Source organism: Clavelina lepadiformis, chromosome 8 (genome assembly GCF_947623445.1).
Source record: "Clavelina lepadiformis chromosome 8, kaClaLepa1.1, whole genome shotgun sequence".
Classification (NCBI taxonomy): Eukaryota; Metazoa; Chordata; class Ascidiacea; order Aplousobranchia; family Clavelinidae; genus Clavelina; species Clavelina lepadiformis.
The window spans coordinates 17,851,917-17,865,300 of NC_135247.1; the positions used below are offsets into that span (position 1 = coordinate 17,851,917).

The window sequence follows — 13,384 nt, forward strand, 5'->3', positions numbered from 1 at the left end:
ACCAATATGGTAGCCTAAGCTACAAATTTCATTTTTAGAAGCATGGATTAGATACTCAAAAGTAATTTAAAAAAAACTGCTTACTCATGATAATATCTTCTTCAATAAAATGCTCCTCACAGATTTTCACTTGATCTTTGCTGTACAACTCTTGTATAAACTTGTCCTCTCGGTACGACAAAATTTTTCTTTCTAATACTTCTGCCCATGCTTCTTTTTTTTTGATACAAAATTTTTTGTTTGGTGCACGAAATAAATTGTGCTGAGGTTGACAGTTGTTGACAGTTCAGGCATGCAACATATACGTGGCATTTTTATATTGCAGTCTCAATCTGCAAGCATACCTGTAGATATTTAGGCCTAGTTTCACCGAGTTTTATAAATTTCGCACCATAGTAAACTTCAAAGTTAACCAAATTCAGCTAGGCTTATAGGCTATACTGATATATACGCTTACAAACGTCACCTTCCCCTAATCATAGTTATTTCTTCGTGAGGCCAGTTAGGCTACACTAAGTCCAAGGTTCAACCAAAGTCAAACGTGACAAACGGATGTGACCGCACTGAAGCGTAACGAGGGCGAAATAAAAACGGTACTTCCCCTAGCAGTTTCCTATCATGTTCTTTATATCGTTGGTCTGACGATTATCACAGCAAAACATAACGCAAGACACAACGTCAAATTAGGCCTAACATATGGGGATAGTTTGATATATTATACTTGGCTCTATGCGTTTTAAAATTAAAAAACCATTTAGTATTTTTCCTTACACCTAAACACTGATGACAGTTTCCTGTAACTTTTTTTAATGAAAGTTGAGTGTACTGGTGCTTGTAAACACTAAATTTTTTGCACAAAATCACTTCTATGATTTCGATGTCTTTCCAATCACTTGGTTGGTAATCATGGCGGCGAATACAAATTTATTTTGATTAATCATCATTTGTGGAGAAATTGTGTTTTGGCGTATCTTTGAATCTTCGGTTTGTGCGAAAAGTGTTCCAAATTTGAAGATTGGTGCAAAAAAATTTAGGCTATAATTTACCAACTTGTAGCTTAACTCATCACGCAGCTGCCAGTAGTTTACTATAAAACAATGAAACTGGGTGGATGACAAATTTTATTTTATCAGAACTCGAGTATAAATAAAGTAGGTCTAGGCTAAAATATGGCTTTGTGGACTAACCAGCCAGGTTATAAGGAATTTTGTGATGAAAATGCTAGCCGTGCATACTCAACTTTTTCTGAAAAATGTCGGGAGAATGAAAGCAATAATTTCACAATGGTTTTGAGGCCCAGAGTTCCCTTCAAAAATTTAAACATTACAAATACTCTCGCAAAACCATATATAAGCCTACATATGAAAAACGGAAACAGTGTTTCAAAACCTCATCCAAGACCTCAACTACCAAAAGGAGGAAAAGGGAAAATGAGCCAGAGAATTAATAAAGGATTTGGTGTTGCCATTGATGCTGTTTCACAGGTAAAACACAATGTGTAAAATCAAATGTTCATGTGTCTTAGTGTAAACTACTGGAAAATGTGGCACCTATATTGCATGAGATTCATAAACTTCCCCGCCAAACATTTACTCATCCTGCCGATTTATAGCCTAATAAATAAACAAAGAAAAACTGGTTGCTTTAATGCCAATTTATAATAAGTAAACAAAGAATTGAGGCATGTGACGGTATTGTGCATGTATGCCAAAATTTGCATGCACGATTTCCTGTCAAAAACTGCTGTACTTTTGAGTGGTGCTTATGTTTGTTGTACTAGAAGTTAGGGTTTGTTGTACTTCTGGCTTTAAAGTTTGAATGGAAAAGAGTTATGATGTAATAAAAAAAATTATGACATATATAATTATTCCTAATTATACGCTCCATGGTTATATGGGAGTGCAAAAGTAGAGGAAGCCCAGAATTTGTATGTGTTAATCCTAACCAGATCTGAGCATAGTATTTAGTTCATAGTTTTATTAAGATGAAGTCAGCAGTAATTTGGGTGTATTGGTATTGTCATTGATATTTCACTGGATATGTCGGGCATTCTAAAGTTTGTTCGCCTTTTCATTTTTTGCAATACTGGTGTACTGATTTTCAGAAATTCAGTAGAAAAAGCAATGCAAGAGGCAGAAATACTATAAAAAATATCACATCACCAAGATCGCGTTATCGGGATCGTGTCATGAACTCACCATTAACTCCAAACAATCCATTTAATAAAACTCCAACTTCCAGATTACGAAGATCAAAACGATTGTCATCACTTGGGTATGTGATAACTTAAATACTGTATTCATACTGAAATTTGCATATTTTTACTTGTATATGTACATGGAACCATGTATGATGCGCACGGCACAATTAAAGTTTTTCATTTCAGTTGTACTCCTGCTTCAACTTTGGCATGTAAAACTCCGATAAAAAGAAAAATAAGGTACAATGTATTGCTTTTGTAAAGTATTTATTGTAATTGTCTTACCAATCTTTTGCGTACTTACAAAATGTTGTTCGTGCCAATTTAGGGATGTTAATGCTGATGCATTCATTGCACACTTGGAAACAGTGCAATCTGGTATTAAAAAACTCAAAGCAAACGGTGGAAAACTTAACACAGCTCTTCACCATTTTGAAAATCAACAACGAAATAAAAAGTTTGTTTTACTTGGAGTTGGATAATCTTTTATGCTTTTCATGCATTCACATACACAAATGCAATATCAACATTTACTTTTGTGTAAAAAAACATCGTTTTTACTGATCATCAAACCTCATGATGCTTACATGTCGCTCTTTTATCATTTGAATAGATCAAGTCTTCGAGAAAGGGTCGCCAAAGATGTCATGTTAATAAAGTCAGCTGCAAATCAAAATACTTACGAGTCACTGGATGCTGATTCATCTTCACAGATTTTGGGATTCAGTCGTCAGGGCTTACGCAGAAGCATGTCGAAAATCTCCATCAAAAGTCGTAAGCTAACAAGTAGATTTGCAACCTCAACAAGCACGCTTACTTCAAGAATTCAAGGAAAGCCTGTCTATCAGGAAGTTGAGCTAGCATAACACCACAAGAACACTAGTTTGCCAAACCTATGTTGCTTTGCATGCATTTGCACCTTACAAATTTACATCGGAACAAAATTGTTATCTGTGAAGCTGGCAAAACCTAGCTTGCCATAAGAACTTTCAAAACTGAGCTTTCTTGAATGATGATGTACTATAGGCAATCAATAAATGTGTTACATCATATTTCTATGAACATTTAACATTGGTGGCCATGTATTTTGGAAAAGTAGTTGCTTGCAAGTGACCTTAGCATACAGTCACCTCCAGTTTCACACTTCTCATGTTTGCCTGTTTATTTTTTGTGAACTTGTATCAAATGATTTCTCTGCAACTCATGAAGGTGCCGCTTTGCTTTTTAAAATAATGTACTGTAGTTGACCACTTTTCATATGTTGCTTGTACTTTGTATTTTAAACATCTATTGCTGCGTTTTCTGTAAAAATTTTAAAAAGTCAGTGTTTAATTTTGTACATGTGGTATATTCGGCAATCTTTATTTTTTACTTCTTAATAAGGTACATATCAGCCGATACCTTGAGTTGCCATTTTATCAAACTTACCTTAGCAATTTCAACCTGCCTTTTTCACAGCTTTAACATCATGTAATTTTTTATTAAAACAAATGTAAAACCTTTTGTCGTTGTGTAAAGAGTACTACTGTAGCAGTTTACGTGTTAAATTCTGAGAAATAAATCAGGCAGGAAGTCAGGTATGAACACTTTAAATTATTTTGCCTTTAGGACCTACTCTGTTAAAAATATAAGGTATTTAGTAGCAACCATTTCTTACTTATATATTTGGCAAGGTCTAAATTTGTGAACATAATTTACACTACAGTTTACTTTTAAATGAAACCTAAGCTAGAGCAATGCCTGCAAAATATACTGCATAATTTGAGTGATTATGTTTGTTACGAGAGCTGTAGATTTCACTAGTTGGGAGCAGAATATCCCGACAGTTTTTGCAAGTAAATCAGTAGAATTCTGTACCTTGAAATGCAAGATGACTTTTGGCAATTGGTCGCTGGCAAAGACCTATTATTGTCAGGGGGGATGGAGGAAAAATGTCCCCATCAAGTTCTGGATAGACAAAGTTTTCTAGCAAACTAGTTAATCAGGTCTTTAGTATGTAGAGGTTGGGGTCGTTTTAGGATGTAGAGGTTGATGCCGACAGATGCAGATACAGATGCAGAGTTTATCGGTCTTAGCTTACGTTACGTTATTGACTTAGTTAACCTACTACATTAGTATCTGACTCTATTGTTGCGTGCGGTTAGAATTCTCTAACCTTTCTGATAGCCGAACGTTCGTATTATATTATAACAAATACCGTTTGCCAGAAAAGGCTTTTATTGTAGGTGCTGTACACTTTCTCAATATTACAAATAACCGAGAACACAAGTCATGTGACTGTTTACACGATGTCTACTGATTCAATCACCACAACTACAGTAGTACGGTATTACATATGTCTATAACTTCGCGTCTGTGACTGAGGTTCTGAGGCTCTGAGGGAGTCTCACACAAAAGTTCAAGCTTATAAAACGTGCTGCGATGTGGCGGAAATATATGACAAAAAAGGCATGAACATTTCAAAGCGTGTGAACGTGAAAATCGGTGTGTTTGCAATGCAAATTAAATTTGGTTAAGTTGGAAACAGTTACTTGGAAGCGACCTGGTAACGTACTAAATAAGGAGCTTTCACACGAAGTTATTCGTAGCAAGTTTTCAAATATACCAACGGTAGTTTGCAGTGTTCTGAAAAGGCAAGTTTTAAACTCCATTTACTAGCTGGAAAACTCTTTCATAAGAATGATGTGGCGGGACTGAAAGTTTAAAAACTCCAATTGTTCTGGAAAACACATTTCTACGAAAGACGTAAGGATTTTACAAAAGCGAGCCAAGCCGCCACATTCCTCCCCCGCTACGGAAGGAAAAAGATGACAATTAACATGTAACGTACTGAAGGTGGCAATGGCGAGCAAGCACAAACAAAAAACTGAAGTTATATACAAATGAATGAACTGTAACATATGCTTAAAATAACTGATGGTAATATAGCTACATGTTGGAGGGTATCTCCAAGATTAACCGGGCATGCAAAAATTGTTTGAACTGTTCGTATTCCAGGGTTTTGTCCGTAACCCCGTTGGATATATACTTCATCAAGGGGGCCATGTGGAAAGCAGGTGTGGCTGCTACCATGGTAAGTGTTAATATCGCTACTCTCGTGATATTATGTGTTGAACTAAGTCGATAAGACGTTCGGCAGAATCTCTTGTATTTAGACAGTCTTGAACATGAACGTATTACTCCACATACGAATCACAAATGCACAACCAAGAGAGCACATGGCTGTAGCATGGCCAACATAGAAATCTTATTAATTAGTTCATACCTATCAACATCCTCCTTTCTTTAAGTAAAGACTAACAGTGAGAAGGCTTTATGAGCACGCAGAAAATACTGAAATACCATCACACAGAAAATACTGAAATAACATACTACTCGCAATATATGTGAGGCACACTTGAAGTTTAAAGCTACATGCATAATGAGTGGCAAGAAATAAAACAGTGAAGGTAAGGTGACACAAACACAGTATTTACAGTACAGAACAAGGTGACACAAACACAGTATTTACAGTACATAATCATTATATCTTACTGGCATTCTATGTGTACGATTAGGTCGTGTGTTAGCAACAGTGTAGTTGTTAGCTGTGGGTTGACTGTTTTGGTTTGGTGTCGAAAATGTAAAGTTAAAATCAGTATCTTCATACACATTGTTAGACTTGCTATGGTCAATACGAATATGTACTCGATTACGACAATAACGAAAACCATCCAATGATTCTACCAAATATGAACGAGGCCCAAGTATGCGTACAATTTTACCCTTTTGCCATCCCTTCTTTTCCGCACTTTGGAAATAAACTCGTTGGTTGATATACAATTTTGACATTGGTTGACTTTTGCTATCGTAGGTTTGTTTGACTGAGGTGCGGCGTTGATGACGACGATCGATGTCAAGATGTTTGCTTTTTGGAATGTGAATCGGTATCACTGATCGAGTTGGTCTACCAAACAATATCTTTGTAGGACTGCAGTTGACGTCTTGTCGTGGCGTATTGCGCAATTCCAGAAGTGCCAGCCACTGATCTTTCCCATCTTGTGCAGTACGTCTCAGCATGTTCTTTAGTGTTTTCACAGCAGCTTCCGCTTTTCCATTGCATTGTTGGTGTCCTGGTGATGATTTGTAGTGTTGTATCGCCCATTTTTGACAGAATCTTTGAAATTCTGTAGAGATGAACTGGGGTCCAGAGTCAGATACAATGCATTTAGGAATTCCATATCGGGCAAAATGACGCTTCAACGAAATGATTACGTGCTTTGCAGTTGTTGAGGTCATGACATCAATTTCAGCAAAATTTGAAAAATAGTCAACCGTGACTAAATAAGACTTTTGGTTCAACTCAAATAAATCAACACCAACTTTTTCAAATGGTGATAAACCTTCGGGATGTAGCAGTAATGGTTCTCGTTGGTTGTTTGGCTTTGCTTGTTGGCATATTGTGCAATCATGAGCCAGTTGTTTTAATTCGTTTGGCATTCCTAGCCAGAAAACGGTTTCGCGAGCTCTTCGTAACATGCTATCAGCACCAAGGTGAGCTGAATGGAGTTGAGATTTGATTTCTGATCGAAGAGGTTGAGGGATGAAGGTTCTCTCGCCTTTTAGAATGATGCCATTTTCTTGACTCAGTGTGTCACGAATGGAGAAGTAAGGTTTGATGATGGGAGGCAAATGTTCTTTGTTGTCTGGCCACCCATTCTTGATGACTTCGAGCAGGAGTTGAGATTCCTCATTCGTCTGTATTGCATTCTTTATTTCTTTTAATCGTTCATCAGGAATTTCATCTAGAATTGGTTCTGTAACCACTTGCGCGATTCGGTTTGGTTGATCGAGAAGTTCCGGGTAGGCACGACTTAATGTGTCAGCAATTACTAATGCAGTGCCTGGGACATATTCAAAAACAATATCGTAACGATTCAGGCGCATAATGAGAGCTTGGAGACGCTTTGGCGCTTGACTCAGAGGTTTTTTTAAAATAGACTGTAAGGGTCGATGATCATTGTCTTGACTCAGAGGTTTTTTTAAAATAGACTGTAAGGGTCGATGATCATTGTGAACTATTATCTTTCGTCCATACGTATACTGATCAAAACGTTCCAGACCAAACACAACAGAAAGAAGCTCTTTTTCAATCTGAGCCCAATTTTGCTCTGTCTTTGTCAGGGCTCTAGAAGCATATTCAATGGGTTGATCATTCTGAAGCAACACTGCTCCCAAACCACTTTTGCTACTGTCTACTTGAAGAATTAGATCTTTTCTTTGATCAAAAAATGTCAGAATAGGAGTTTCGCAGAGCTTTTCTTTAACTTTATTCATTGCTTTCTCGCACTCTTCGCTCCACTTCCATTTCTCATTCTTCCTCGTCAGTTTCCGTAAGGGTTCCAGGTCATTGGCTAGGTTTGGCAGGAAACGAGCCAAATATTGTACCATGCCACAAAATCGTTTCACACCGGAAACATCTTCAGGAGAAGGCATACGTTGAATTGCTTCGATTTTCGCAGGATCAGGTGCTATTCCGTTGTTGGACATCAAGTGACCCATAAATGTGATCTGCGAAGCTTTGGTTACAGTTTTTTCTTCATTTAGTAAAATGTTACATTCATGACATCTCTCACGTAGTTTTGTTAGATTTTGGTCATGGTGTGTTTCAGCCTCGATTGTGGTCTTTCCACAACCAATAACAATTACATCATCTGCCACTGCAAATACACCTTGCAGTCCAGACAGGGCTGAGTGTAGTCTTTTTTGGAAGATCTCACTGCTCACTTTCAGACCAAACGGAAGTCTGTTCCATCGGAATCGACCGTGAGGGGTAATCATAGTAGTCAGTCGGCTGGAGTCATCATCCAACTTAACGTGCCAGAAGGCATGCTTAACATCAAGTTTGCTGAACACTTTTGCACCCTTCAGAGCAGGCAATATATCATCCAAGGTAGGCAGTTTGTAATGTTCACGCTGTAAGGCGACATTGAGAGGCTGTGGATCAATGCAGATTCTTATCTTTCCATTAGGCTTGGATACAATAGCCATTTGGCTGACCCATTCAGTCGGTTCATCGATGACTGAAATGACATTACTAGCAACCAATTTGTCAAGCTCTTGCTTAACTTTTTCTTGCAAGGCTACAGGTATGCGGCGACAAGGTAAAATTCTCGGTTTGACACTACTATCAACAGTTAAAGATACAGTACCTAAATCACCCAAAATAACATCATCTGTACAACATTTGCAATAAACGAATCAGCATTAACAGTTATCAAATTCATTTCTGTTACTGTGCTATAACTTAGCAAGCAATTCAAATTATTATCAACAACATGAAATAATACAGGATATACCTCGTTTGTTTTTGTGTTGGTGACATTTAACGTTGCAAGACCAGCTATCTTAATTTTGGTTTTGTTCCACATTGTCAGCTGTTTGGTGCAAGGTTGGAGTTGAGTATATCGCACATACTTCTTACATATGGTATTGACGTCAGCACCGGTATCCAATTGAAATCGTACCGTGCAACCATTTACTTGAAGTAAAGCAGTCAGTCTGTCTTTTCCATCGTGCACAGCATGCAAAAATTCTTGTTCGGGTTCATTTTCCACCTCTCGTAATGTAGCTTGCTTATCTTCAATGCAGTGAACTCGTGATCGACATTTTGATTTGAAATGATTCAAACCATGACATTTTGCGCATTTCTTCCCATACGCAGGACAAAATGATTTTCCACGTTTATGGCTTTTACCACAAAAGTTGCACTCTGACAGGAGTGATGTGTGACGACGAGTTCCTCTGTTGGCATATTCATGCTTGTTGCTACTGACTTTTTGTACGGTACCATCTTCAACTTGCATTTGTTGCGATTGTGCACCAGACGAATCAAAAGAACGACAGATTTGAATGGCTCGGTCAAGAGTGAGGTCATTTTCTCTTAGTAGCACTTGGCGCACCTTATCAGGAACAGTAAAGATTATCTTGTCACGTAGCATGCGACTTTTCATGTCTCCAAAATTGCAGGTTTCTGCACGACTTCGAAGCTCTATTAAAAAGTGATCAAAGTTGCCTGTTGACCATGTGGCTCTCCAGAATTTATATGCTTCAAGGGACTCATGCTGCCTTGGGTTGCAATATGCGGCCATTTTGTTGAACAGTTCTGCCGGGTTGTCCTTGTCTTGACCTGTTGTGTAAATGAAGTGCTTGGCTACACTTATCATATCAGATCCAGCACAATTAAGAATGGTTGACTACCTGTTCTTTCCAACGTCGGTAGTCTTCCGCTAAAGACGCTGAATGTATGTCTAGAGGTTCTGGTAACCGTAATCCTTCCATTGCAGATGGATACTATCAGGAAATAGGCTAGTACGGTACAGTATTGTAGGTCTATGTTAGTATATTTCGTAGGATCAACTTGTTACAACACAGGATTCGCTGCCACCATGTTAATATCGCTACTCTCGTGATATTATGTGTTGAACTAAGTCGATAAGACGTTCGGCAGAATCTCTTGTATTTAGACAGTCTTGAACATGAACGTATTACTCCACATACGAATCACAAATGCACAACCAAGAGAGCACATGGCTGTAGCATGGCCAACATAGAAATCTTATTAATTAGTTCATACCTATCAACAGTAAGGATTTTGCTCATAAACTCAAAATCAGGAACCAGCTGGAACAGTTCATCCAGCTGCTGGAACCAAAGTAGTAGATCCTCAGCCGAAGTGGTTGGCGGCGCAGGAACCGCAAGGGTCGGCATTGTAACGGTTGTTTTAAACGGCCGAAATAGTCTATGTACTGGTTGTAACACCGTAGCTTGTATATCTGCTAGATCAGCGCTCTGGGGCATGGGGGCAGGAGCGCCTTGCTCCCCAGGTTTGACTAGCGCTCAGCTGTCTTGAAAAGAAGGCCAAAGGAACAAGTTGATTTCCTTGCAATTGCTCTAATGTCGCTCCAATACCGGTCAACGAAGCGTCAACTGTTAGATAAGTTGGAGCATGGAGTTTCGGAAACGCTAAAGTGCTAGCATTTGCAATAGCTTGTTTGCTGCTGGCGAAGGCGCATTCGGCTTCGACATTCCATGTTAAAGGGGCCGCGCGTTTGCTGCGACTGTTCGGAACTAGCTTGTAAAGCGGTTGTAAGGTTGTGGAACAATGCTTCAGAAAGCGAAAATAATAGCAATAAATTCCCAAGTAACGTTTCAGCTGTTTGCAGGTTTGTGGCTGTGGGTAATCAAGAATGGCCTGCACTTTTTCTTGAGTTGGTCGTATACCCTCAGAATTTATGTGATGGCCAAGGTAGTCAAGAGACTTGCGGTTGAATTCACTTTTGTCTAAATTGAGCGTTAAGCCAAATTCCTCAAGTCGTTGAAAAAGCAACTTAAGGTGTTCAAGATGTTCTGATAGGTTACTACTTCCAATGATGATATCATCGAGGTAAGCAAAGATTCCAAGGTGCTGAAGGGGACGTACTACTTCCCCTATTAGTCTGGAAAAGGTCCGTGGGGCGCCGGACAAACCGAATGGGAGTCTTGTGTATTCGAATTGTCCTAGGGGGCAAACAAACGCCGTTTTATGGACATCTTCTGGAGCCACTTTTATTTGATGAAAGGCGTTTTGGAGATCGCATTTAGAGAAGACAGTTTTACCATACAAAACCTCGGAAAAACTATGTAAGAACGGAAGAGGGTAACAGCTGTCGATTGTTTGTTTGTTGACTAATTTATAATCAACGACAAGACGATATTTATTGCCAGAAGAGCCTTTAGGAACGAGCAAGGCCGGACTTCCATAAGGAGAATCACTGTATCGGATAATTTCTCGCTCCAGCAAGCTGTCAATTTCTTTCTTCAAGATCTGCATTGTTTCTGGGCTATATCGACGTGGACGTGCACGTACAGGAGAACCTGTGGTATGGATGTGGTGAACGATGGAATGCTTCACTGGTTTAACAGCTGACATGGGTTTTTGCAAGTCTGGAAATTGATGTAAAAGGTCTGCAACAGGATCTATCTGGCTGAGAATGGATATGCGAACAGGATCACTTTCAACAGGCTCTAACGTATATTGCTGTTGGTTCGGTACATCTATGAGATGCTTGGCTTTAAGATCCAAAACAAAGTTGTATTCAGTGAGGAAATCCAGCCCCAATATGCAAAAAGGTGTGTCCGCAAGCACAAATTCAAAGGGATAAGAAAAACGAGGATGAAGGGAAACATTAAGTTGTGTAGTGCCATACGTAGTAATTGGCGTGCTGTTAGCAGCGAAAAGCGGTGTTTGCGGTTTGCGGTTTGATACGTCAGCTAAACTAGCGGACAAAAGAGAAGTTGCTGCCGCGCTATCTACATAAAAGTGAATACTATTGGCGTGATCATATACAGTTAACAAGGGGCAGCCTCTTTTTATTGTTGATGCGATCGACGGGACTGACGGGGTTAATGTTGCGTCGATCGCCACGCGTTTTTTGTTGGGCGGGATTGGTTCTCCCACATGCTACAACTTGGGTGACAGCGGCGCGCATCCCTACCGAAGCGGGCGTGGTAATAACATAAGCCATTAGAAGCATCAGACGCGCAAGGGTAATTGCTACGTTGGTAGTCTGGTTTCTGAAATGTGGGGGATGAATGTAAAAAATTATATTTGCGTTGGTTTGCAAAAGAAGAACCATTTTGTCGGCGATTATCTCGATTAAACCCGTTGTTGCTGTATGATTTGTGAAACTGTCCATTGTTTGTGCGTGGTGATCGTTGTTGCCATGCTGAGTTAAATGAATTGCGTTGGTTTGGCGTATTTTGATTTGTGAAATTCGTATTTCTTTGCCCGGAACTCTTAGATTCGTTGTTAGCGTTAGATCGTGTATAGCGCGGTGGTTTAGACAATTGAATTTGCTGTATTTGCGGTTGCATTGGGTAGTCAATGTCATCCGTATCAGTGATGGCAAGGGAAAGGTTGTGCGAAGAAGTTTTTGGTTGTTTAAGCAGCAAGATTTCGTGGGCTCTGCTTGCAAGGTTCTGGAGATCGTGATGTTCCACGCTGGCTAACGCAATTGCGACGTCTGGTGGTAACGCTTTAAGGAATTTAGCACGAATTAGTTTGACGACTGGCGGAGTAAGATTCTCTTGACCTACTGCGCTCATTAATTCGCGCATTAAATGTTTCGGGGACTGATCGTGCAGCGTCAGGTCCGCCAACAAAAAATCTAAATGGTCCTCACGTTTATCAAAGTTTCTCAAGATTTCATTAATCAATATGTCGTAGCAGTTCTGTGCCGACGCAGAAGGTAACCGAAGGAGCGCGAGGTCTTTCGCAGGAATTGCCTCTACCGCCAACAAGTAACGATTAGTTTGAGAAGTGATTTGATAAAGAGAAAATTTATGTTCAAGGTGAGAAATCCACGCTTCGGGATTAAATTTCCAAAAGGTAGGAAGTTTAACGTGTGAAAACAAATCGTTTCGTAAAGTATTGTTCTGTGGTTGCGCGTTTGTTGGTAATTGGTTACTAGTACCCAGACCAGACGGACCAGCAATGCCATTATCGGGAGTATTTGCAGATCCCTCCCCGTTTTCGTTCGACATAGTTGTATTATTAATTGACTCGTTGGAACGGTCGGTTGATCGTGTGCTCATGTGGTATTCTGTCTTAGCTTTGCCAGGCACCGAAGTAACTTTTCGTTGTGTCGGCACAGGTTGTGACATTTATCAAAACCGATAGAAAATGTTTTAGGCGGCGCACCGCAAAAATTGTTCACAATTGAACCAAAAAATACTTTACAACAAGAAACTTTTATTTCAAACTGCAGCACAATGCAGCACAATAAGAATAGCTTAAGCTAATTTAATAAGGTACAAGCCGATGAGCATGCATTTACAAGCTATGGTTGCAAGTAGTTGTATAAAAAGTGAAAAATCCACTTACCAGTGAAGAACGGTTGTGCGAATTGCGAGAGTGTGAGAATTGAAACGCGTCGTTTTTGACACAAGATCGTCAGTGATCACTAGAACGTCGGTGGTTTATTAGAACGTCGAAGCGTCGGGTTGTCAGTAGAACGTCGGGTTGTCACCAGAAATGTCGGAACGTCGGGTTGTCACCAGAAATGTAGAGGTTGGGGTCGTTTTAGGATGTAGAGGTTGATGCCGACAGATGCAGATACAGATGCAGAGTTTATCGGTCTTAGCTTACGTTACGTTATTGACTTA

The 13,384-nt window shown here is 39.5% G+C and overlaps 1 protein-coding gene across 1 annotated transcript; it reads left to right on the plus strand.

Moving 5' to 3' along the window:
- The first annotated feature begins 921 nt into the window (after positions 1 to 921).
- LOC143469826 (uncharacterized) lies at positions 922 to 3,703 on the plus strand. The gene is made up of 5 exons (XM_076967664.1): positions 922 to 1,484; positions 2,105 to 2,274; positions 2,387 to 2,440; positions 2,529 to 2,657; positions 2,814 to 3,703. The coding sequence occupies exons 1-5, from the start codon at positions 1,170 to 1,172 to the stop codon at positions 3,064 to 3,066; spliced, it is 921 nt and encodes a 306-aa protein (XP_076823779.1). The 5' UTR covers positions 922 to 1,169; the 3' UTR covers positions 3,067 to 3,703.
- Positions 3,704 to 13,384: the final 9,681 nt, after the last annotated feature.

Coding starts and splice junctions, on each gene's coding strand:
- LOC143469826 (XM_076967664.1), top strand. CDS start 1,170: ATGGCTTTGTGGACTAACCAGCCAGGTTATAAGGAATTTTGTGATGAA. Junction 2,441..2,528: donor CCGATAAAAAGAAAAATAAG/GTACAATGTATT, acceptor GTGCCAATTTAG/GGATGTTAATGCTGATGCAT. Junction 2,658..2,813: donor AATCAACAACGAAATAAAAA/GTTTGTTTTACT, acceptor TCATTTGAATAG/ATCAAGTCTTCGAGAAAGGG.